Source organism: Phoenix dactylifera, chromosome 1 (assembly GCF_009389715.1).
Source record: "Phoenix dactylifera cultivar Barhee BC4 chromosome 1, palm_55x_up_171113_PBpolish2nd_filt_p, whole genome shotgun sequence".
NCBI classification, from domain to species: Eukaryota; Viridiplantae; Streptophyta; class Magnoliopsida; order Arecales; family Arecaceae; genus Phoenix; species Phoenix dactylifera.
In genome coordinates this window covers 6155339-6181146 of record NC_052392.1, presented here as the reverse complement: position 1 = coordinate 6181146, position 25808 = coordinate 6155339, and the positions used below count along the sequence as shown (strand labels likewise).

At 38.3% G+C, this 25808-nt stretch overlaps 3 protein-coding genes across 4 annotated transcripts; all 3 read right to left on the bottom strand.

Moving 5' to 3' along the window:
- Nucleotides 1-168: 168 nt before the first annotated feature.
- LOC103699693 (potassium transporter 7-like) lies at nucleotides 169-14219 on the bottom strand. 2 transcript variants are annotated; one of them, XM_039124924.1, is made up of 10 exons: nucleotides 13688-14219; nucleotides 13033-13261; nucleotides 12702-12950; nucleotides 12506-12556; nucleotides 8325-8585; nucleotides 7346-7398; nucleotides 7118-7232; nucleotides 6658-6912; nucleotides 3534-4056; nucleotides 169-691 (listed from the first exon to the last, which is right to left on the bottom strand). In XM_039124924.1, exons 1-10 carry the CDS (start codon nucleotides 13937-13939, stop codon nucleotides 169-171), a joined length of 2511 nt encoding a protein of 836 aa, XP_038980852.1. In that variant the 5' UTR covers nucleotides 13940-14219. The 2 variants fall into 2 exon arrangements, with proteins under 2 accessions (XP_038980852.1, XP_038980854.1); XM_039124926.1 differs by having other exon boundaries at nucleotides 13033-13244; nucleotides 13688-13816.
- A 9052-nt stretch (nucleotides 14220-23271) lies between these two features.
- LOC120113278 (TBC1 domain family member 10B-like) lies at nucleotides 23272-23971 on the bottom strand. The gene is made up of 2 exons (XM_039134330.1): nucleotides 23599-23971; nucleotides 23272-23454 (listed from the first exon to the last, which is right to left on the bottom strand). Coding segments are annotated over exons 1-2 (372 nt in total). The 5' UTR covers nucleotides 23970-23971; the 3' UTR covers nucleotides 23272-23453.
- Nucleotides 23972-23984: 13 nt separating this feature from the next.
- On the bottom strand, nucleotides 23985-24819 carry LOC120104247. The gene is made up of 4 exons (XM_039115086.1): nucleotides 24543-24819; nucleotides 24360-24452; nucleotides 24137-24232; nucleotides 23985-24032 (listed from the first exon to the last, which is right to left on the bottom strand). Exons 1-4 carry the CDS (start codon nucleotides 24669-24671, stop codon nucleotides 23985-23987), a joined length of 366 nt encoding a protein of 121 aa, XP_038971014.1. The 5' UTR covers nucleotides 24672-24819.
- Nucleotides 24820-25808: the final 989 nt, after the last annotated feature.

Below are 25808 nucleotides of genomic sequence, written 5' to 3'. Positions count from 1 at the left end.
TTCTTTCTCAACTTGTTAGGCAAATTTACTTCTTGTCAGTTCTCTGTCACGAACAAAACCATCCATCGACCGACCCATGTCCTTGTGATTCTAGCTTCCTGTAAACAGTCTGATGTCTGAGTTGAAGAAAAGTTAACCTTAGACTGGCCAAAGAGTAGTCAATATTCCCTAAACCATGTAGGTCATGCCAACTTGCATTAAATTTGTGCGGGGAACAGTCAATGTTGTCATCGCTCTCCTGCTGTTCCTTCTCAAGAATGCATAGAAGTAATTTATGACTAGTTTCTTGAGAAACCAGGAGTCCTTTCTGGCCCTAATATCACCATGCCCAAGTAGGTAGACAACTCCTGACTCTTCAGCCTTGTTTATCAATGAAAGCTCCTGCTCAAGATTCTGTCTGGCATCTGGCATGGCTTCATCTCGAGCCTCATGAGATGAAGTGCTTGCTTCTGGGCTTGGCCTCTCAGTGCAGTTATAAGCAGCCAAGAGAGGGACATCAAGGGAATACATACTGCCATTTGGAGCTATAAGAATTCTTGAACGTGATGCCGCTGCTTCGGCATCCGAATCGCTATCTCCACTCTCTAATAAGCGTTCTTGGTCTTCTCGACGTATGAACTTTTCAAGACTCCCAAGAAGTAGCTGTTCAAACATTTGGTGAGGCTCTTTCCTTACATCCTTGTAGCCATACCTATAAGGAAGCAGCCAAGTTAGAATTACACAAATGGTTATACAAAATACTAGTCTTTTCCCCTCAACTTATGTGAAATGGTGCAAGTTAAAAATGTTATGCTACTGAAGGCAGTACCCAGAATCCACTATTTCATAAAGCCATATCCAAAAATTCACGTTTATTTGATAAGGCACAGAAGATTATGGCTATGCTAATCTATGTACCTTAACATTTAAAAATTAAACCACCACCAAGAAAGGTACAGGAAACAGCACAATGGTAAATCTATCAGGCAGGAGGCATGGACCATCTAAGTCTGTTAGCCCGGCAAATTTATAAGAAAATCATGTTATAGCCACTGAATATTATTTGTGGGAATGGTGCCCTAGATGCTTCCAGACAACTAAAAAGCACACATCATCTAAAATTTAGAATATCTCAACTTCTAGCTTTTAATGCAACCATGGGCTGATTATCATGTCACATTCCATCAATTTTTCTGTGGAATTTACATATGAGCAACTTGGACAACAAGAAAGTCAAAAAATACAGCAGCAGTAATTTGGAGAACGGAAATGCATACATACCTTATCATAGCTGGTAAGCTGTCCATTTAAATGGGATCAGCTTTATGGATTAAATTATTGCAAACCAAGTATAGATTACTTATCCTAGTCACATTTTTTTGTTGCCTCAACGAAATCCAGTTGAGCTTTGCTCAACCTTTCCCCCCAAAAATGTATGGGTGACTTGAAAACTGGGTCAACCTAACATCAATCCTCTCTGAATTAGTGTGCAGTTTCTAGCCAAGTAAATTGTGGGCAAGAAAATACTAAACTAATCCTTAGACCAGTTTTAAACAGGAAAAACTATGGAAGTTGCAAATGCAAAACTGTCTTATAAAATACACAATGTGAGCTCTTGTAATTAACTTCTCGAATACTCTTAGATATGAAAGAGCCTATGAAGAAAAACATGATGGAAGTTTTTGTTCCAGGGAGTGCATTTATCTCCAAGGAGCCTTTTGCAAGCTTTCGAGTCAAGTAAAATGCAATTGTACAATAAAAACATATACATCTAAGGAACTCATAGCTAGAAAGAAACATAGTTCAAGACAAGTATTTAAACAGTATAGCAGTGATAAACAAAGTGACAGATCTCTGTGTCTTCTTAGCTCTTAACAGTATCAGATTATTGCCAATCTGATTGTACATCGATCATTATTACAGCAGGTCTAGCTACAATTATGAGGTTACTTATGCCCTAAAACAAGCAACAAATTCTTTTTCTTTAAAGTAATATGGTAGTAATGGGCCACCACTAATATTTGAACCAAGGTTTGCCACACCAGTGCATACTGCCCCGTACCGAGCAAATACTATATAATAACGGTACCGAACCGAGACTCAATACAGAGGTGTACCATGTCTGGTACGCCAAACTAACACCAATACCAGGTGTATTGACACTGCATCAATATGGTACTGGTACGGAGTCTGAGATTGCAAATGTTGGTTTGAATGCTGGACCATCTGCAAGGACAAGCCCCTAGGAGAGTGGTACCAACCAGCTGAGCTAACAGCTATTGTAGCAAGTTCTTCCATGGCAAAAAAAATCTACGGTAGTTGCAGAGTAAGATAGAACATTCTTTCGAAGCTGCAAGAGATAAAATGACTCTCCAACAAGCACATAATAGTTAATTAGTGAACAATGATTTATGACAACATGGACCTGGTCAGCATCAGCACATGCCCACAACCAAGGTGGGGAGGGGGAAGGCAATAAGTGATGTATGAGGGTGCCTTTGAAATAGTAAAGGGTCCGAAGAACAACTATGGAGTGGAAAATACAAGAGTCAGTAACAAACTGGCTTATCAGTTGCATAATCTAGACAAGATCAAGCAAGGAGATCATCCCTAATACCTTGGTAAAATGTGAAATATTTTGAACATTGACGCTCCCTCTTTACTTTCTTACTTTCTGAATCAAGAAGGCTGTAAGTCTAAATTCAATTGAAATTTCTCTTTATCCGTGTATACTTGTTATAAAAGCATCACTTCCTTCGCGGGCAATATAAACAACATGCACTAGAGTACGATGGGGCCAGCAGTAGTTTTATTTATTTATTTATTTCTGAAGTTTAGAATTATTTTTTGAGATAATTGTAGTAATTCATAAGCAGCCAAATAAGTTACTTTTGATTGTCATCTTCTGCCTCTTTCTTTCCCATTATAGTAATGAGTCCAGAAGGCCTGAACCAACATGAATGTGCTAAACATCTCCTTTTCAAGAAATTTATGAGCCCAGAAGGCCTGAACCACCATGAATGTGCTAAACATCTCCTTTTCAAGAAATTTAAACAGGCTAGGAATTTTATCAAAATAATGGAAGTTGTAATTTTTTCCTCCCCTATTAAATGGTGGATTCCATGTAGTTATCTACTTCATGAACAAGGACTTTGACTAAAACCCTTACTCTCTAACATCCCTTATTGTTCACAATCTGAATTTGTGAACCAAGATTGGACCAAGATAGCTAGAAAACTTAACAAATGAGACATAAGCATGATTATTGTGTTTAAGAATTTATGTAGCTGTGCAATAAGCAAATGCCATAGAACATCCAACAAGATAATTCATACTAGTACTTGAATTTGAATGTGCACCAAGCTAGGGCCAGCAGTAACTGAGCTTGATAGACCACCAACCCAAGAAATATGAAATAAGCATCATTATCATTTTCAGAATATGACCACATCAATAAGCATGACCTTGTCTCCAAATAACCTTATGTTTTCACAAACTAATGCTCCAACAAAATTAAGTCATGTCCATGTCCAAAGCACTGGGATATGACATACCTAGCGATGCAACGGAACATGTGATAGCTCTTTGGGCAGACACGCCGGAAGAGAAACCTTTCGCCCTGAGGAACTACAGGAACTGGCACATATTTTATGCACACAAATATGATCATAGAGTGGATTGCTGGAAGGGTGATCAGAAAGTGTCCAAATATTGCTGGAATTCCTTTCACTAACTCATTGTAAACTAAGCCAATACCAGGGGCTCTAATGGTACCAAGGTTGCAGCCCAACTCCATCATCAGATCCATTGAAAGCTTCTGTTTAACTTCGGATTCATACTTTAGCTTGCTCCCATAAGTCCATATGTACATGATCATAAACAATATTGCTGCAAAAATCAACAAAACCCAACTTCCAGCCTCCGCACTACCCAAAACAGAAGTGAAGAAAACTAATTCCAGCCCCAGAAAGAATATGACAAAGAAAAGCACAATGAAGATGTTAATCTGCCATATTAGAAGCATAATGATGGTTACTAGAATTGTTGTCATCATCATTATTCCAAGTTCTGCAGTGCCTGCAAAAAAAGATTCTATATATAAAAGACCCAAACAGGAAAAAAAGAAGAGCACATGTAAAAAATATAATTTAACTGCATGTAACACAATAAAAAGAAAAAAATAGTACTGAAGAAAACAAATTCAAAAAAAAAAAAAGAAAATTGTTATACCTTAGTTTACCTATAACTACTTTTCTTCTTTCAGTAATCACATTCTAATTGGGCTCCTTGGTTTATATTAATAAAACCTATACAGTAGATCTACCAACTTGCCAACTGATCGACCACCTACACTTCATGGCAAGCCCTCTCTTGCCCGAAGTTGCCATGGCCTAGAATTTAGTACCAACTAGTTGGTTGCCATCAGGTTAGGACTTGCCTGTAAAATGTTATAAAATTTCATCCCCGCCTTTGTCTGAAAAACTTAACCCATTAAGAAGCGAGGAGGCTAGTTAGTTAAGGTTTAAATATTATTTTCATCTTTTGTGAATTTCTTCTTGTAGCTTACATCACTCAAGTGTTTCAAAGATATATCCACTAATTATAATATAATTTTTGGTGTCAAAGTAGCTGGTGCCAGAAATTAGTCTTATTTCTACTTTTACAACACCAATTCCTTTTGAGCCGGTTCTGACAACTAGTTTTATGTCCACCTTTACACACTTTGAGCCTCCATCTCTGGGTCCCTCCATCTCTCTCTCCAAGCCACCTGCCATGTTTGCTTAATATAAAATAACAAAATAAACTCTCATCTGCCTATCCTTGTCCATTCTCTCTATTTCTCTTTTGAGATCATGAAGATCCATTTGATCTTTACTCAGCACCAAGTCAATCGAATAGCCCTTCCAATTTTTTCATCCAATTCCATTAGTCAATCTTTGATGTACTTATAGCAATTCACTTTGGACACAAGAACAACATTCCAGCTGTTCATATCCATCCATGAATGCCTATTAGCGTGTCTATTTCACTCTAAGGTATCTGTCCATGTCTCATTCTAGACATGCCCTCGTCTTCAAAATTGTGCTTTGCTTGGTTCAGCCTGCTATCTTAAAGGGAAAGAGAGGGGGAAAAGTGCATGAAACAATGAGGAGTGTATTAATAAAAACACATGAATTAGATGGGATTACATCCATCCTTGTATCATGTGCACTGCACATGCCCAAATATTAGTTCAAATGAAGTATAAGACACGAACATGTAGTAAAGACATCGGAGCACACATCAACTGCAGCCATTGAGTTGACAGTCAGCAGCATGTCTGAAAATTACGAATGCATAACCTAAGATGAAAAGATATTCAATACTAACTCATGGAGTATATCATAAGAATTAAGAAGTCTTATTGGACTCCAGTACCTCAACAGAAGGACTCATTAGCCAGCTAGGGAAAAATCTTACATAGCCTATTACAATAATAGATATGAATCTTAGAAAAAACCAAATAAGCATCAGGTCAGGCTGAAAGGTGTATGCTGGAAGAGCATGAAATGCACGTAAGTTTGGCTAAAAGAATGTATTATATATGCTGAAATAATTTCAGATTGCAAGAGTTTTCTTCTTTACCATATTCTTCATTGATTTCTTACTAATCTTTTCTTTAATTATGCTGCTTAACAGTATCATCAAAGAAGTTTGCGTGCAAATAAGGTAATATTGATTGAGCCAGGGAATCAGCATAGTGCCACTGTACAACCAACAGGTACAGGAAGAAATAATATCTTCATTACAAGAGAAGGATCTGATTTCCTGTGCAAAGTTTAGAAATAAAGAGATACATTTCTGGAGTACTTAGGCAAGATACCTCAGCATGCACAATGCAGTAACCATAATCAAGCCCAAAGGCTTGCCAGTAATGTCCATTTTACTCCAAGATGATGGACCATGCAGTCAGCGCTGCAAATGGATTACATTGACCCACTTGCAATCCAAAACTTACACAAAAAGAATCTGATCTAGTTTCAACCAAAGTCAGTTGGACTACACTTGGACCGATAAAAATGACCAATCACAAATATGGACAATTTATGGATCATTAAGTGACTTGTCTTAACCCAAATAGCCCAAAACCATGAATGATATTTTTCACAATCCACATCGACATTAAGAAACAGATTTGTAGATAGTGATAAATGTTATGTAGGTAATAATCAATCTGTGTTTTTGATGATAATATATAGCCAAGTGGAATGGGTTGTTAATAATGTCTATACATTGTTTAGTTGTTATTCTGTTGAATAATATGTTTAGGATATATAAAACAACGAACATGTACATGATTTGACCCCCCCCCCCCCCCCCCCCCCGCAAAAAAAAAAAAAAAAAAAAAATGATGGATCAATAAAATAAATATTGAATATGAGGTAAATGAAATGAATTAGACTTGGATTCAAAATTTGACCCAATTCAAAATGTGGATTCAATATCACCTTTCATATTCATTGAAAAAATAAAATCATGATTTTCAAATATAAAACCTCGAAAAGCAGCCATTAGTTTCTCAAGGCTGCCTAATTTAGATTTCTGTTAAGGGAACTTTGCGAAACAAATATGACAAATGGAAATTTATTGTTTGAATGGAAAAGAAATATCAAGGAATCAGAATTGATTCTACATTACCATATGCATTGCCAATGTCAGTTATGCTTCCAAAGGTGGCAACAAATGCCAAGCAGAAGACCAGCAGAAACCAATTTATGACCGGAACATATATCTGACCCATGAACTTCCGTGATGTGTGAATAATTTTGAGACGAGGAAAACAACCAAGCGCTGTTGATTGTTTTACGCATGAAAATGTCGCTGTTGTCATTGTCCGACTTGCAATCAATGCAGCAATGTTGGCTACAAGAAGGACTGGCCAAAAAGCCCAACCTGATAACCAAATATAAGCATCATGCATAACAGGATATAATGAATCAAACCAAAATAAAATTAAAAATTATTCATCTGAGAGAATTCATTCATAATGTGTTTTCTATGCATAAAACATCAGCCCAGAAAAAAGTAATTACCGAAACATGGTTTATCTACTTGTTAAACATAGCAATGCATATATTTAAATAAATCTCCAGCTTACTTGGGATGGACGAAAAGAAGACCTGCTCAGAGGTAGTTAGATTTTCCATAAGGAATGCAGCTTGGCCAAGGTATCCCAACAGAAGGCAGGGCAGAACCAAAAACACAAAAGTTAGCTGCAATAATTACTTAAAGCAATCAGAATGTCAAAAGTTAAAAAGAGGTCTGAGGATGTTTAAGAAGCTGCAACAGAAAGAAAGTATCCAAAGCACAGTGTGTAATTCATTGCCTGAACAGATCCTACAGAGAAATAGCAAAGATCTGCAAACATTGCCTCAGAACCTGTAAAACAATTGGGCATAAGTGTGGGTGATATTTTATGATCATGAATGCACATGATGAAACAGTAACTACAAAATCTAGCCCCATTTCCTGGCTAGAATCCTAATAAAAAGACCAAAATATCTATTATTTCTGAAAAGTAAGCATCAACAAAGCACAACAATAGACTAAGTAGCTTCTGAAACTTTTAGTTCAAGAAACATTGCTTGATTTACCATTAAGGGTCCATTTAGCTCCAAGGAAATGTATGGCAGAGACCAGTTAACTGCTTTTTATGAAAAACAGATAAATTGGATACTCATTGCTTCAAGAATTTGGTTCAGAGGAATTCTTTTTTCTTTATACTCTGAGAGGTGGAAAAGGAAGTGGAAAGATCTCCAAATACCAGAATAAATCAGATCCTGATAGAGAAAGGAATCTGATCCCATTTTCTCCCTGAAGCAAATTTCAACTACACTATTTTCAAGCAGACTGCAGAAGTGGCCACCACCAACCACTTTTTGTTTTCTTTTGCCTTTTCCTTGATAACAAATAAACACATCTGGTATTTCTTATTTATCCATTGATTTCTGCTTCAAGACAAAAAGATTGGAGGAGTATTTGATTGAATATTAAGAATATTGCAAACAAATAGCAATAAGCTATTAACTTCATATGCATCTATCGATCTAGTCAAAGATTACCCTGCTTTAAGAATACAATTTTTCCAATAATCTTGAATTAATTCATGTAGAGGTAGCGAACTCAAAGACTTACAGTTAACAATCCAAGAACATAAAACCACTGAAAGTCTAAATGGTTAAGCCACTTCTTAACATCAAATATAATGTTTCCTTTTTCTGGTAGTAATAAAATACCAAGAGTACTTTTAAAAGACATAATCAAGTAACATCCATGTAATCATAGGTCACCAGTTTGCACTTTACCTGTTGCACACAGGAGACAACCACCAAGAGATAACCAAGCCTGAGTTAAATTCCTCTCAAAATAATAATAGATGTGGACAGGATTGAATGCCCTCAAAACTGTTACACCATATTTTACAAGATTGTAGACTCCAATGCCCCCTAGGGAGCAAAGCCATACAAATAAAGCAGGGCCAACTGCAAGCCCCACTTTGCTGGTTCCATACTTCTGTACACTGAACAAGATTACAAGAAATGCAACTGAAATCATCACCACTTTATCTGCAACAAGTTTTAGGAAAATATTAATAGTTATATATATTAGTGAAAACACTAACAGAAAAGCAAATACAATGTCAACAAAGTACTTCAATTCTATAAAGTATGTCTCCATGAATATTGACCATAGGACACAAATAAACATTAAAATGTACAAGAATCCAACAAACTGGCATGCACTTCAGTTACCCAAAGGAGAAGAAAAAACAAAAGTTAACATTATTCTTTACAAGTTGAGACACACAAAGATATATAGTTAGATTTCATTATTTTTGAAAATTTTAACTACATAATTTTTAAAGCATGTTTTGAAGTCCTATTTTAAGTAGGATTGTATTTGAAGACTCTTACTTTAGGTATATCTTGGGTTCAAGTCATAGAGTTGTTATGATTTGACTTTTTTGTTGTTTTAAATGTCTTTCTATCTAGTCTTATATGGGATTCTGAATTTTGTATTTTAGGAACATTTGGTTGTAGAAATTGGTTACTTGATTTCTAAGAGTCCTAGTTTACCTGTAGAATAAGTAATGAAGACATTATCAAAAAGACCCATTAAGGCTGGATTAAAAATGATCGTACATGGTTTGTTTTGGAAAAAAAAGAAAGAATTCTTGAGACCAGGTTTGATCCTACTTCTCTTTTCCTGGATCAAGAATGATTATACGTGGTTTGTTTTGAAAAACAAAAAATAAACGATTCATTTGTATCAGGTTTAATCAAGGTCCGCTGTACCGGTACCGGTCGGTGTACCGGTGGCGGCCCAGACCAGTACGTATCGGTCCGGTCCGATCCCGTACCGATCCCGTACCAGTCCCGGTTGAATGGCCGGATTTTGGATTCCGGTGGTTTTTTTTCTCGAAGTTCTGTCTCTGTTGGATCTTATTTTGTGAAATTAAGTGAAGTTTGATGTTTTTTTATTACTTTTTTTATGATTTTTGATGTTTCTATGTTTAAGTTTAGCGTTGAAGATAGATGATGCATCTTTTTACTTCCATTCCAAATAATACAAAATTACAAATGATAAAATGAGACACATAAAATATCTTCAAATTAAGATACAATCATTTACATACATTTAAAGTACTCTCGGATATCTAAAATCGGAACGATTGCCGATGGCTCTCATAGATATCCGGATCATAAGTATAGTCAGGAGAAAGTAGATCAACCCAATCGGGACGGTACCGACCGGTACGGCATCCGTACCGGTCTATTTTTCAAAAATAAACCTGCAGTACCGGATCCCACGCTGATCCGGTACCGTTTTGCTCCTGGATCGATTCGTACCGGCCGGTACGGCATATCCTGGGTTCAACCCTTCTCGCATCCCTCCCCCTCTCTCTTCTATTAATTTCAACCTCTACTGAGATTACCCTCTTTTTGCGCTCTCCTAAGACTCGCTATAACTCTTATTTCCCGCATAAATATAAGATGTATATCTGAACTTTTATTATAGGATAATAGGAGTACGATTACTCCAGACCACCACCAGTTGACAAATCTCCGTTGGAAAATTATTCTTTGGACCAATACCTCATCTAAAAACCTAAAAAAAAAGGCACTTTAACTTTATGATAAAAATACGTTTTCTACAATATTATCCATTGTAGGACCATAAGGTGACTTTTAATCCAAACCCTTCAAGTCCTTCCATGCACTGTGGGTCATCCCCAGCTGGTCCTACATAACCAAGTCTGCATTGAATCATACCAAGCTTTGTATAAGCCGCCACTTCTCCAAGAAGCATGCAGCTGCTCAGTAATTGTTGGGCTTCCATGAGCTTGAACAGCTACAAAATAATCTATATGGTGGAAAAAAACAAAATCCATAAGTGCCCTTCCAATAAACTGGTAGTGGTATGGTAGTAGCTAGCAGCACTGTATACAAATGCAGGAGCAGCACAAACTTTAGCTAGTCGCGCATCAAAGCCAGAGGGCATAAAAGGCTTAGATACAATCTATCACTGACACAGCAAAATGTGAAACAGCAATAAAGAGATCAATGCCAGTAAATTAGAAGTAATAGGCAAAGTAAATGACCCTCGAGAGGAGGGAAGAAACATGAAAAATCTATATTAGATGAAGGTATGGTAGCAAGCTGGCTAGGTCAAGTACATACTGGATTGCATACTAGTACTCCGCGTTTAAATGGTTTTAAGCACTTGGCTCGAATGTACGCCCACCGATGTGTTCTACATGGTTCCACTGAGAAGGTCTCTAATTAACAAACTTTTTAGAAGATAATTTTAGTTATTTTTTTATACTGCTTGGTACTGCAATAATATGAGAGCCACAAAATTTAAATACTAAAAACCACATATTTGCTAAAACATAAAAAGTTCATGCTCAAGTGTATCTGGAAAAAGATATGCGACTGATGCTTGAAAGTTGACAGCAGAAGAAATAAGAACGATCCTGAGGAACCAGAATGGCTATCAATAATTGTGCAAAGCATTTAAAACCTAGGAGTTCAAAGAAGACTAAGTATCATAATACTTTTCATATTTGGGAGTAATTTCAGTAACCAATCTTAAAATCCTGCATTGTACTGATGTTCTCAAAATTGGACTAAAAACTCATTTTATTTACACATGCAGGCCAAGTCATAAATTAAACCTCATTTCTGTTTGTGTATTACATCTTTGCCTATATTTATTTTTTCCATAACATATGGTTGGGTGTACATGCGCAGAAAGAAAAATCTCGCAACATACTAAGAGCACCAACAAATATAGGAGGAGAAGAGGTATAGTGACTTAACAACCTCATTCTATTAAAAATCAAGCAAATTAGGTTCCTCGGTTGAAGATTAAGAAGCTGCAGAGATAATCAAAATTTGTATAAAGGAAAATGTTGAAATAAAATACAACCCTCACAAACAACCACTAAAGAAACAAGGTTAGTGCCCATGCAATCACACTCAGGGTTGAAGATCACATGCATAAGTGGATGGCGCCCTGTAAGCACAAAAATTATGGGGGCTGACCCTGTTTCTTCAGGGTTGTTTCTGAAAATTATATGTTTTTTTTAGCATTAGTATTCTACAAATTATTCGCTCAGGCTATTTATGGGGGTTAGTCTTGTTTCTTCAGGTTGTTTCAGAAATTGAATGTTAGTTTAGCATTGGTAATCTATAAAATATTGGCTCGACCTACACTGATTTCCTTCTTAATGTATATCAAAACATGCTATTTTAGCATTGATCTTCTTTAAACTATTCACTTGCCTCTACCAACTTGCTTCTTGATGTATGCATGCATGCAAACATATATAAGCAATTGCAGTATGTAAAAGAAATTGGTACAAGCCACCATCATGACTATCAGCAAGTCTAAAAGACTTGAATAAGGACTAAGTCAAGCAGCATTAAACACATAACTTTCATTGACCTCGGTTAGGCTCTCAATTTCTTTATTGCAAAGGGTGGCTCAACATAATATGATACTAAGAAAGGATCATGAGGTCATTGAAGTTGATCTTCATAATTCAGAGCTACTCATTTTTAATATTTGATCTGTAATTTAGTCTGAAGAACGCCTTGCAACTGAAGGGAATTCTATGTGTATAGGCCTAGAACAGAAAATCTTATAAGGCTCCATAATCCTCTTGCATTATTTTTATATCAATCACCAATCAACAAACCAACAAGGGAAAAAATTAAGTGTTTTGTTGGAAGGGTGAGGCATACCTCAACTACCTTACAAGATTTGTATATTGTAATCTAGATAAAAAGTTGAATTTTGTTAGTTCTGTCATCCTAAGGCAAAATTTGCATGTGTTCTTGCAATAATTTCTGTGAGTTATATTCGAATTCCACGATAACTAATGTTTCTTCATATTCCACAAGTTGATAATCAACAATATGCTGAAGGAAAGATATCCATGCATAGCTGGAGTCAAATCTAACAAAATTTAGAGGATCACCTTGTTCAAGGCTAGCTATTCCAACCTTTAGACCACTAACGGCTGACAATACTGCATTTCAAAGAAAAACAAATACATATATATATAAATCAATAAAGGGTTATGCAAAAACAAATAAGCTTTAATAATACATGCATGCATGCATACATCAGGAGTATCTCATAATAAGTAAAGCAAAATGAAATTTATGTGAAACCTGACATTGCTGGGGTGACAACTCCATCAGCTATGACCATGGAAGTGCCAAAAAGCACCAAAATAAGAAGCAGTTTCTTGAGCATCCATGAAGACTCAAGATGCTCCTTAACTTTTAGAGACCTCTCTAGTTCTGGTGATGGAACCTTGAGGCGGAAACTTGATATGCGCGTGTCAGAACGCAATTGGTTTGGTAGAAGACTTACCTTTGCATTTCTACATATCAATGAATACAAAGCAAATGTGCCCCCTGCAAATTTATGGCATAATTTACAAATTACAACAGCAATTCCACCAAGCATAAATGACCTCATTCACAATCTCAAACCTACCTTCGCCGTTGTCATTGCCCCGAATGACCACCAACACATACTTCACCAGCGGTATCAGAATCAAAGTATATAGAACTAAAGACAGCGCCCCAATAACATCCTCCTTCCCACGAACTGGTGACTTATCAAGCATAACATCAAAAGTATATAACGGACTCGTCCCAACATCCCCAAACACAATACCAAGAGTCTGAAAAGCAAGTATGAAGTTCCTGCGCAAGTCAAATTCCTGCGATTATATATATAAAGAATCAGGAACAACTTGCACGCTAAACCAAATCAGAAATCAGAAAATCATAAAGTTATCAGCTAAAAGGCTCATGATAAAACACGAACTCAAATGCTACTCTCTTGTAAACAAAAGCAGAGTTTTGGATTACAAATGGTAGAATAATAATCAGCTAGTTGACAGTTCATTTCAAAGTGACCTCAGAAATCCAAATTCTCGATAAACAAAAAGAACTGGCGAACGTTAACAGACCCAGTATGCAAAATCCATTTTTTCCTCAAAACTTAACAAAAAGTTTCGAACTTCATCCGTCCAGTACTATAATTAAACAAATTTTTGCATCCAAAGCATATAAATAGTCCGTAATATTCATGAAAGTTACTCATACAGACAAAAAAAAAGATTCACGTGGAGAGCAGACTCTACCTCGACCTCATCCCTCTGAGCTCCGGGGACCTCGAGCGCCTCGACATCGAAGGAATCGATCCGGGGAGCGGTCCTAATCAACCTCCGGGTCCCGCTGTCCTCTTCCTCCGACTCGAAAACACTCCGGCGCACCAACCGTTCCTCTTCTTCCTCTTCTTCGCTAGAATCTTCCTCATCTTGGGAGACCCACCTCGATTCGGAGGAATCCATCATCGCTAACCACCCATTTGCCCTCCTCGAGCTTTCCTCCATCGAGAACTCGGCTAGAATTGACCTAAAATTAAAACTTTTTACGACGTAGTCGAAGAAACAGGAAATTGCCGATGGACAATGGAAGGGAATCGGCGCAAGCCGACGACGCTTAGATCGACAAGAGATCCAACCGATGGAGAAAGTACAAATTTATGGACATCTTCCTCGGCAGCCCATAGATAGCGAAGCAGAAGAAAACCGGAAACCACCGGGACCAGCGAGCGGCTTCGGAATAACCGGTTTTTGACTCAGCGTCAATGTTCGTGCTTTGGAAGCCCCTCGCTCTCAGAGTGGGCTTTGATGATAGTGTGTAGGTTTTGTCATTAGAAGTCACGACTCGTAGGCTATTACCATAAGCGGACGAAGTACAGATTCAGCCATGTGAGCCTATCTTAGGGCAGTATGAAAAAGTATTTTCTACGCAGGACGACAGCTGGAAGCGAAACGTATTATTCTTAAGGACGACTCGATTACGATGATCGAGTAACTATATGAGGAGGAGCGGAGAGAGAATGTGAGTTTTCTACTCGGCGACATCCGACAAATGGCAAGAAATTGTAGTGACTTTCAGACAGTGTATATGTATAGGGAGACAAATAAGACTACCGAGTAGGTTGCATCTTGTGCAGCACAGCACTCTGGAAGAGTTCTTTGGACTGACTAGGATATCTCTTCTTCGCAGTTTTATCAGATTGTTGCCCTTGATTCTGCTGGTTGTATCTATACTAGAATAGGTTGGATAGTCGTTTGTATAAAAAAATAAAAAATAAAAAAAATGGTTCGGAATCCGACCCAGCCTAGTAAATGCACAGCTTAGGCTTGGGCTTGGGCTTGGGTCAAGGCTGAACCGGTTTGACTGCTGTGGTCCAGGACCCCAGGCTGGTGATGGAAAATGACCCGGTGGTCCGTACATCGCTTCAGCAGCTTGGTTTGATGGAACTTGGTAATGGTGCATGGAGTGATGGAGATGGGTATTTAGTTCCAAAAAGAAGTTGCTTTCATAAGGTGGTTAAAAAAATCAAGGTAGGCGAGCAAATTTGATGGGTGAACAGTTAGTCATCAAGATATTTTTCTTGAGGTTCAAGTAGGGGTGACAATTTTTCAACTAGTTTAGGTGACGCGATATGACCTTATCAGTTGGACTATACATTAATCATGTAATTTTAATCTCACATTGAATTTGATTTCATTGTCTTAATTTACCTCTAGCGCGGTTACAAGCTTGAGTTATTTCAGATCTTGGATATGGATAGAAATTATGGGATGGGTAAATTGATAATCAAACTAACTTGTTATAGAGAGTAGAACATACATTGTTAGGGAAGTCAAAAATTAAGGTTATTTGTTATATCTTGGATATTGCATCTCAAATATCTAAACTTCGATAATTATATCATGGTGGGTCTCACTCCCTTACTTTGAAAATAAATAAAATCTATCAAATAAATCTATTAAATTTTATTGATTAATATGCAATATAAATTTAGCTATTCAAGACTTCTATTTATTATAATTTTTTATATTACTATGTTACATTTTATGAATAGTTGGAAAAAAAAAAAAAAAGATCGTATCTTGTATATTGGTTCAGTATTAATGACATCCATATTAGTAACAAAGTTTCTTCATGAAAACTTTTTTTGTACAGTTTTCTATTCAACGTATGGCTGATGGTATTAATAACAAGAGTTTCTACATAGAAGCTTAATTTGTATTGAATTCTTCGCACTTTAATATCCATACCACTAATATTCATGACGAGAGATTCTGCTCGACCATCATAAAAATTTATGATACGCAATAAAAATTTGACTATTAAAATATTCTATTTATTATATTTTTTTACATTATTAGGCTATATTCCCAAAATAGTTGAAAAATAGAGAAAAAAATTGTACTCGCACTGGATCATCATAAATGACATCGGTTTTAATGATAGGCACGGAGACTCATATTGTGTAGATTTTCTCTCCGCTATATGGACATTGGTATGAATGACGATAGTACCAATAATAAGAGTTTATACTTAACCACCATTAAAATTTATTGCTTAATGGGCAATAGAAATTTGAATATTGAAGTTCTTAATTTGTTATATTACTTTATTGTATTTCAATGTTAATGGAAAAGAAGAAAAAAACACGATGCATAATGTGGATTATATGCTAGCCAGAGTTAAGCTTATATTGTTTGAAAATTCAAGATGTTCAATAAACTTTCAGCAACCAAACATGAATGCTTGCAACATGAATGGCCTTTATGCGAAATAGAAACATATAAATATAACTCTCTATATTTTGTTTAACATCTAGTTTGCAAATAATTATAAATAAGAAAAAAAATCAGAAAACTTTGATCCCAATGCACAGTTGCCAAAAACAATCAATATAAAACATCGTTAATTACATACATAGAGCTTTAAGTCATGATATGGAATAACAGTCATAATTTCAATTTTTAATGCTAGTTTCAAAAATAATGTTTAATTCTAAAAGATGTGGCATCATCAAGCATCATTTTTATTTTTAAAATAGCTACCCTTATTTCCTCTGGATAATCACTAAAATAGATGTTACATAATCCCTACTAATCCAATTACAAATTTGATCGAGCAGCATTAGCTGCTCTTTTAGAATAGTATATAAACGATTTCGGAGCCGATTCATATTTATTGTCTAGATTAGGGCAAAATCATCGCGAACCGGTATGAACATCAAGGTCCAAATTGGTGACTGAAGATGACCTTAAAGCATCGAAACAAAATTTGTTATCATAGAGAATCTTGCTATCATGTCGGATTCCAAAGATGGTTATAACATTCTCACATACAAATCCTTGATCAAGCATATATTCCTCCTAAATGGGGAATGCGTTGGATCCAAGCATTATGACATGGGTTTCTTGGTCTCGCTATGTTTTGTTTGCACAAGGCTGACCTTTTGATGGGGACATCAGAGCCCTTCATCCAGATGATCCTGAGCCCCCGGATTGAGCCAGACCCGTTTATTTGCATATTTATTTTATTATTTTATTTTTGGGCTTATTTGCATTTTAGGGCTTATTTGTGTTATTTGTGGGTTCATTAGGATTTATTTCTGTGTAAGGGGGGGTTTATGCAAGTTGTGTATTTGGGCCCTATATATAGGGAACTATTTTCATGATTAGGGTTTAATGAAGAATTAGAAATTTTCTCCCCACCTAATCTCCTTCTCTCTTCTTCTCTTCTCCCTCTTCTCCCCCTCCTCCTCTTTCTCTTCTCCCTCTTCTTCTGTTCTGGTTTAAAATCCCGCTGAAGTTCTTCCTCCAGATTTGGTCCGGCATCAACTTGGTATCAGAGCAAGGCTGGTTTTGCCCCTGCTGCCAAAGCCCCGATCCATCTCCCGGCTACTTCTTCCAAACCGAGAGGAGAAAAAAAAAAAAAAGGAATCTCTCTCTTTCTCTCTCGGTTCAAACCAGAGGAGAAAGGAAAACCCCTTTCCACCGTCAAGCCGCACCGCCTCCATCCTCCGCCTGCGCCACCGCCAGACCTCACCCGAGCTCCAGACGTCACCCGAGCTCTTGTGCAATCTGCTCGTGCCGCCGCTCTATTCCACGACCGCCTTCGCCGACGTCCCAGTCGACGCCACCGCCCGCCGCGCTCCGCCTCATCTTCTGCACCACCGCCGCCATCTGTCGCCAAAAGTCCGCCACCGCCACCAGCCGGAGCTCGTGACCGGTTGCCGTCCGCGCCTGTGACCGCCTACCCGAGGTTGGCCGCCCCCGTCGCCACAGAGCCGCGGCCGAGATCTCCGCTCCGCCCGCAAGCGCCGCCGCGAAGCGCGGCACGCCCTCCCGAATCCGTCGGGAGGTTGAAGAAGACCGGCGTTCACGGGTAAGAGCCAAACCCATTAGCCCATTACCCGCTAGCCCGAGTCCGGCTCCAACAAATCAAAAAAAAAAAAAAAAAAAAAGTTTCACGTGACCCACACGTGACGGGTCCGTAAAGGGTATCGGATCGGGTCAAACCCGTTAACCCGAATCCTAACGGGTCTGAGTTAAAAAAAAAAAGAAAAAAAAAAGAAAAAAAAAAGGAAAAAAAAGAAAAAAAGGGGTACCTGTTCATCTTCCTCACCGTGAGCACCCTCACCACCGCCTTCGTCCGCCGTCGCCGCCCGCCTCGCCGCCTTGCCACCGCCTTCGTCCGCCTTCGTCACCGCGGCCGTCCGCAGCTCCGCCCGTCCTTGCCGCGACCGCCGTCGCCGTTCCACCGCTTTAGCGCCGCCTCCGCCGGGCCCTCCGCCGAGCTTTCCCTCCGAACGCCGCCTTCCCCAAGCAGACCGCCCGCAGCACTTCTTCGTGCCCTCCGAGCACGCCGCCATCGAACCACCGAGCCGCCCCACCTCTGTGCCTCTTTCTCGGCGCCGAGATCCATCTCCCTGCCTCTGCTCCGCTGCCTCGCCGCTTCTCGCTGCTTCCGCTCTCGCCCCAACCCACGTCCGGCTCCCTTTGTCCCTCTCCTCCCCCACTTCCGCCGCCCCCGCCCCGCTCCCCTTTCCCCTCCCTTCTTCTCCGATCAAACCCCTCTTCCCTTCAAACTCCCACGGGCCGACTCCACAGGGGTTTCATCAGGCCCCACACCCTCACACTCGCCCGCCCCTTCCTCAACCTTCGGGCCAACAAGTCTCAGGTCCGCGCCACCACCATAAGCATAATCCACCCCACCCCCTTCATCAGGCCATCACAAAACAGTATTCGGCCCATTCCTCCCCATCAGACCCAGCCTGAAAACCACCCTTTTCTTCGCAATCGGGCCACTGTCGCCAAGCACGCCACTCCTTTTCAGAGCCGCTGAGTATAGGCCTACTAATTAGAATTATTCAAGTCTGCAAATTGCTGAAGTCAAATTCGGTCCGCCAATTGAAGAGCCTACCAGCTGCATTCGTGCCCCTGATCGTCGCCCCAGTCCACAAGCACACGATTTTGGTCGACTACTTCACGACAGGTGATAGGTTTCTACTTTTTCTGGCTTGTTCATTTAATTATGTTCTAGTTCTCTTGCATGATAGCCATATTCTTGAAAATTTATATTGTTGTCAAAATTCAGAACATTAAACCTTTCACTTCCGAACCCATCCCATTACCCTTTAAATCTTAACATTAAATTAGCACACCCTAGTAACAGGACGTTTCTCAACATTATTCGATCAGATTACTTTAGGATCAGAACAACTGTACTACTTGATTGCAATCTAATTTCTTAAATTAAATAATCTTAATCCTTAATTCTGAATAACCGAAGTAAAAATCAGCAATATTTAAATTTTAAGTTATTTTGTGAAAACTTGCTGATTTCTGAAATCATAATAGATTGCATTAGTAGGTTGTCCTGCATCAAATCTGGTCCTGCATCATACTTATAAGGGTTTCATTAGTGACACTACATTTCACATCATCACCCAGTGTCATCAGTGCAAGCCAACCTGTAGTGATATGGAGCACTATCTCAATCAACCTAAAACCCCTGTAGCTACCATGAATTCCGACGTTTTGAGGTCTCTCTTAGAACAGATCGTTGCCATGCGGGCTGGATACAAGGAATTCCACCAAGAGATCCGTGAGCTCGTGCAAAATTCTAGGACCCCTAAATCGCCAACCCCTGTTACAGCCCAAACTAAAATCGGTTTGGTCGCACCACCTGTAGTCCTTCCCCACTCTCCTAGGCACCAAACCCAATACTCTAGGTGTCAACAATTCGGCCATATAGCGCCCCAATGTTCCACTAAGACCTACCCGATTACTGAACCAGAAGTTAGGAACCAAGTGGCCGAATATGTCGAAGAAGTCTATGAACCAAATATAGAAGACTATGAAGAAGACTTTGAAGACGAACCTACAGAATTAGACTTTGTCCAAAATGATTCCCAAAGGGAGACTATTGATCTAAGTACAACCAAGCCACTTTACATCACTATTGTGGAAGAGGTAGTGACAGATATTGAGAGCAAGTCACCTGAATTGGCACTTGTAGCTAAAGATACCCATGCAGAGTCCAACCTTGAACATTCCCCAGTAGTAGTTTCTCTTCTAGAGGAGTTTCATGATGCACTCCCTGATGATCTTCCGGATGCACTTTCTCCAATGCGTGATATCCAACGCGCAATCGATCTAGTTCCCGGAGCATCCCTGTCCAACCTTCCACATCATAGGCTCAGACCGAATGCATATGCTAGGACCTGGAATTTAATGTTACCAACAATTGAGTTTGCATATAATAGTTCGGTTCATAAGTCCATAGGCATGAATCCATTCGAAGTGGTGCTTGATTACAAACCTAAGCAACCCATAGACCTGTTTTTCATGTCTTATCAGTATAGAGTCGTTGAGTCTGCACAATCAATTGCATCACATCCACATTCATTGCATCAAGAAATCAGCAACTGTAGTCACTTTAATAACTTAAAATATAAATCCCTTGCTGATTTAACTAGACGTTATAATGAGTTAAGTGAAAGAGATTACGTCATGATAAGAATTAGGTTTGAACGACTTTTTTCGGAAACGTTTAAGAAATTGCAAATTTGTAGTGCAGAACAGTTCAAAATCTTAAAGAAAACCAGTTCGAATGCATATGTTGTGGATCTTCCTGATGACTATGGGATTAGTGCGACATTTAATATTGAAGATTTAATCCCATACAAAAAGATAATATTCCTGCCTTCTGACCCCTTTATTGATATACCTGCCCATGTTGGACACCCTGCCCTATTACCTGCTGTTGAGCCACCACCTCCCAAATTTCATGCACGCAGAGAACAAATAGAACATATATTGGATGAGCAGGTTATTTCAAGCAGGAACGGTGGTTACCAACGTTACCTTGTTCGGTGGAAAGGTCGACCAAAGTCTGATGTGACGTGGATTTCCAAAGCACAGTTGCAGCGCATTGACCCCGATCTTCTGGAGCAGTACGACAGCCGGCCAGACCTGTACTCGACGGGGTCGAGTTTTTCTCACCCAGGAGGAGTTGATGGGGACATCAGAGCCCTTCATCCAGATGATCCTGAGCCCCCAGATTGAGCCAGACCCGTTTATTTGCATATTTATTTTATTATTTTATTTTTGGGCTTATTTCCATTTTAGGGCTTATTTGTGTTATTTGTGGGTTCATTAGGATTTATTTCTGTGTAAGGGGGGTTTATGCAAGTTGTGTATTTGGGCCCTATATATAGGGAACTATTTTCATGATTAGGGTTTAATGAAGAATTAGAAATTTTCTCCCCACCTAATCTCCTTCTCTCTTCTTCTCTTCTCCCTCTTCTCCCCCTCCTCCTCTTTCTCTTCTCCCTCTTCTTCTGTTCTGGTTTAAAATCCCGCTGAAGTTCTTCCTCCAGATTTGGTCCGGCATCACCTTTGCTCCAAGCATGGGTTGTTGGTTCAAAATGACACAATGTAATCAGATTTGGTATGGCCCATGAAATCTTGAACTGGAATTGCAGCTGAACCCGTTTTAAGTTTGGCTCAAGCTGGGAACTTGACCAATTCACCATGGGGCGATTGTAGACGGCTATTATTAGTGGATCATTCAGTTGTTTGATACATAAAGTGATATGTAAGCTAACTCCCTTGCTGCTCGGAAAATAATGGCCTGATCTTATAGTTGACGGACTGACTAACTTAGAAGAACCTTCAATACTCTATGGTTCTTGCTGAGGTCATTCTTTTCAATGATTAAAAAATCAAGATGGAGTATCTTTAGATTAGCTATGATCTGTCTTGCACTCTTGCAACTGGCTCAACTGTCTCTCTCTCTCTCTCTCTCTCTCTCTCTCTCACACACACACACACACACACAGTCACACACACACACCCTTTCATCAAACCAGTCCATAATGCAACCTTCCGCATGCTTTTTTTTTTTTTTTTTTTTGGTAAAAACGGTTACTCATTTCATATAACTCTAACGTGAGTACAACCTGCCAGATCACGAAAAAATAAAAAATACAAAGGAGGAGGGACGTCTGATGCGGACGCCCAAAGAAAATCTCCGGAGTGCCGGACAATAAAGGAGGCGACCCAATCTGCTGCCCTGTTCACCTCCCTGAACACGTGTATTATCTGAACATCGCCCATCAACTGAGCCATACGTTATTCTATTATCTATTATTCATATCTAAATTGGAAGCCCATTTTGTGCAAACTTCCCTATTCATCATGCGAGAGTTGGTATTCATGTTCTTGGCCATCATTAAAATTCAATACTCAATATTCTAAAAATATTTTGTTATTTCAACTATCTATCTATTATAATATATTGCATTGTTATAATGCATTTCAAAAATAGTTGAGAAAAATTCTGTACCGGTATTAACAATAAGAGTTTTTTTTATATAAGCTCAGTTTAATGATCAAAGTTTCTGCTTAATGTGCAACAAAAATTTAGCTTGTTTTGAAGTATTATATTTATTATATATTGATATATTATTACATTGCATCTCAAAAATAGTTTGAAAAAAGAGATAAAATTATACCTCATATATCACACGAGGCCGGTATTAATGATAGAAGTTTCTAAAGATTCAGCTTGTATAGAATTCTCTATTCATCATGCAAAAGCCAATATTAATGAAAGGATTTTCTACTCGGCCATCATTGAAGTTCATTGCTTAATATGCAATGAAACTTTGGCTATTAAATTGCTGTAATCACTACAAGAAAATACACTTTTAGCGGCTAAGATTCTAGTCGCCGAATAACCATATTTGGTCGTCGAAACCTTTTCGCGACTAGCATACCCTTCGTCGCCGAACCCTAGTCACTGAAAGGTTTTGGCGACCAATATTATGTGGTCACCTAAGGTACACCAACAACGACCAACGTTTGGTTGCCGAAGAAAATTATCAGCGACCAAATCTGTTGTCGCTAATTTCAACGCCGACCAAACAGTTGGTCATGGAAGGTTTGTCTTCCGCTACCAAAAAAATAGTCACTGAATGTCTATCTTTCCCCACCAATAGTTTGGTCGCAAAATGTATTGGAATGCATTGGCAACAAACATTTTTTGGTGGCAGAAAGTATTAACCTGTATTTAATTAACAATTCAAATTATAAGCTTAATATTTATTTTTGGGCTCATTCCAAATCCTGTACAAACAACACAGCCTATCCAATATCCATATTGCACAATATATTTGCTCATCCAAATAGCAGTATACACAATGTTGGAGAATCCATAATCATTCATTATAAATATCATCATCTATAAGTCTAAAGTCAAGCATACCTATTAACCATACATCAAAATGTTTCACCCATACCATATGTTAAGGTGATAATCATCACCAAACACATCAAAATGTAAATTAAAATTTCCAAAATATCTGATGTTGCTATTCATCCAAACAACCATAATGTAGACAAAAATATTCTTATACCAAAAACTAGATTCTGCTTGTAGACATCTCCACCATGATCATTTGAACAAAAGCTATCCATGTACCAAAAACTAGATTTCACTTGCTCATAACTCCACCATATATCTGAGAAAGCAAAAAAGAATACATAATCAATAACCACATGTGAATAATAATAAACTAAAATTCAAGTATAAGTTCACAATAACATTTCGTTTAATTTGGTCCAAATCTCTAAATAACCTACGTAATATATATGAGAATACATACCAACGAGTATTTGTACCACCAGTTGAATACATGGCCCCATCATGATGGATAGATGACTTGTGCGTTTGAGTCTTTCCCTTTAAGAACTCTGCCACCAAACTTGTAAGATGTGCAATTTGCTTCTGTTCTTCCTCTCGCTCTTTCTTTTCCTCCTCACGCTCTCTCCTCTCATGCTCCAATTGCCTCCGCAGCTTCTCACGCTCTATCTCACGCTCCATCTTCATCTCCTCCATCTCAGCTTTAAGTTTTTGCAACTCCCCAACATGGTCTTGTGACACACGACTAGATGTGGAAGAAGATGAAGAGGGCTTCGGCCCATCCCCAAATCCAAGAATGTATCTCTTCCTCTTTCCAAGTGTCTGCCTAGACATCTCCTCTGATGTTAATTACACACCGGACTGGAAAGATTCTTCTCGCAAGCTTAACATATTTGGCTGTCAATGCAAAGATAACAACAGAATTAAATGTATATAAAATTTGGCACGGGCAGAAATTGATTTAAATGATTATTGAGATTTTAGATACCTATATATTTCACGGCGCAAATAGGATCAATCCACTCTTTGTTGTTCTTGATATGCATTTTCTTATAGAATTCTGAAAATTTAAAATTTTCAGAACCATTAAACTCTGGCTGCAAAGTGTAATTTAAATTAGCATATAGCCACTACATAATAAAAAAACTAAAATAACTGACAGATCTACTTGCATAAAAGGATTCCAAAAATATACTTGCAGCAAACTAGAATAAAACATATTACCTGTATAGTCATTGTTGCAACAAATGACCGAGATCCTGAACAATGATTGTACTCAAGCTTTTTCCTATTCTTTTTGCCAACTTTTGATCTCACCTTCAAAAAAATACAAATTAAAAATCTAAAGAAAACATTATGATCAAATATTTTACTTATAAACTCTGAAGCACTAAATATGTAAGTTACCTTGTGTTCTTTGCTTTTCCACACATCGTCAATTAAGTGGCGCCAATCCTCTTGAGTCACATGTTCATATGGATGACTATAAGGGTCCACATGTAAGACATTCTTAAGATGCTTGTAATGCAATTTCATATTGTGCCTCCAATTTCTGTGAATATTGTAGCATTTTCTGTGGACAGCTTGCTGAGCTACTAGATTGCCATGATAATCATCCGAGATTTTGAACTTGTCCTAAAAACATAAGTAAAATCATTATGTAGTATGATCAATGCAACTATTACAAGTACCTAAAAAATTATTGTGCAATAAATAATTACAAGGATAGATTGTATGATAGCAGATTAAGTAACCTCGTCTACATACCGCCACGTCGGTATGCCCTTAATTGGACACATTCTCCTAATATACACCCCCAACAGATTGGCTACCTTTGGAGCATTAATACCACATAAAGCATTCCACTCATCAAGTACTAGAACTGAGAGCTTTTCTCCGCCATTCTGGGCGATGAACTTATCAATTCCTTTCCCAACTATCTTACCCCGCACGCGCTTTGATGATGAACCTGCTAAAATACTTAAATACTTTAGGCCATAAGACAAACCTGCTAGTGATAGACAAAGAGAACGTAAAAAAAAAAAAAATACAAAACCACTGAAATGCCATCATTTTACCAAGAATATCTTAGCAATAACAAGATTCAGAAAGATGAGTTTTCTCACCCACGTTGTTGGCAAAATAGGTGGACTTGAAAGCTCGTGGATTTGTTGGGTAGAAAAGGTGGGGAGCAGAGTAGGTTGGGCAGCCATCACGGGCACAAGTTCAACATCTCTAGAAGAATTCAGTCCTTCATCATCGCCATTGCTAATCTTGTTCGGTCCTTCATTACCATTCTGATTTGAACCAAACAATGCCTTGGACATGCCCGGTATGCCAAAAGCCTCTAATCTCATTGAGTTCATTTCAATCCTTTTTTGCCTTTGCCTTTCGTATCCCGTCAGCTTCTGGGACAAGCACCCAGGCTTCACAAATTTTTTACCTACTTTGTGCATTTTTCACAATAAAAACCAGACAGATACATTACATTCAGCCATAAAGAAATATGAAGTAAAAAAGTAAATCACACTCTCCATAAAAAACAGAAGCATGTAAGATAAAAATGGATGATTTTCATTAACATAAAAAATAGAAGCATGTAAGATAAAAATGTTCAACTTTTCTATAGATAGATCATTAGAGAAATATATCATGGCTCTAAATCTAAATATG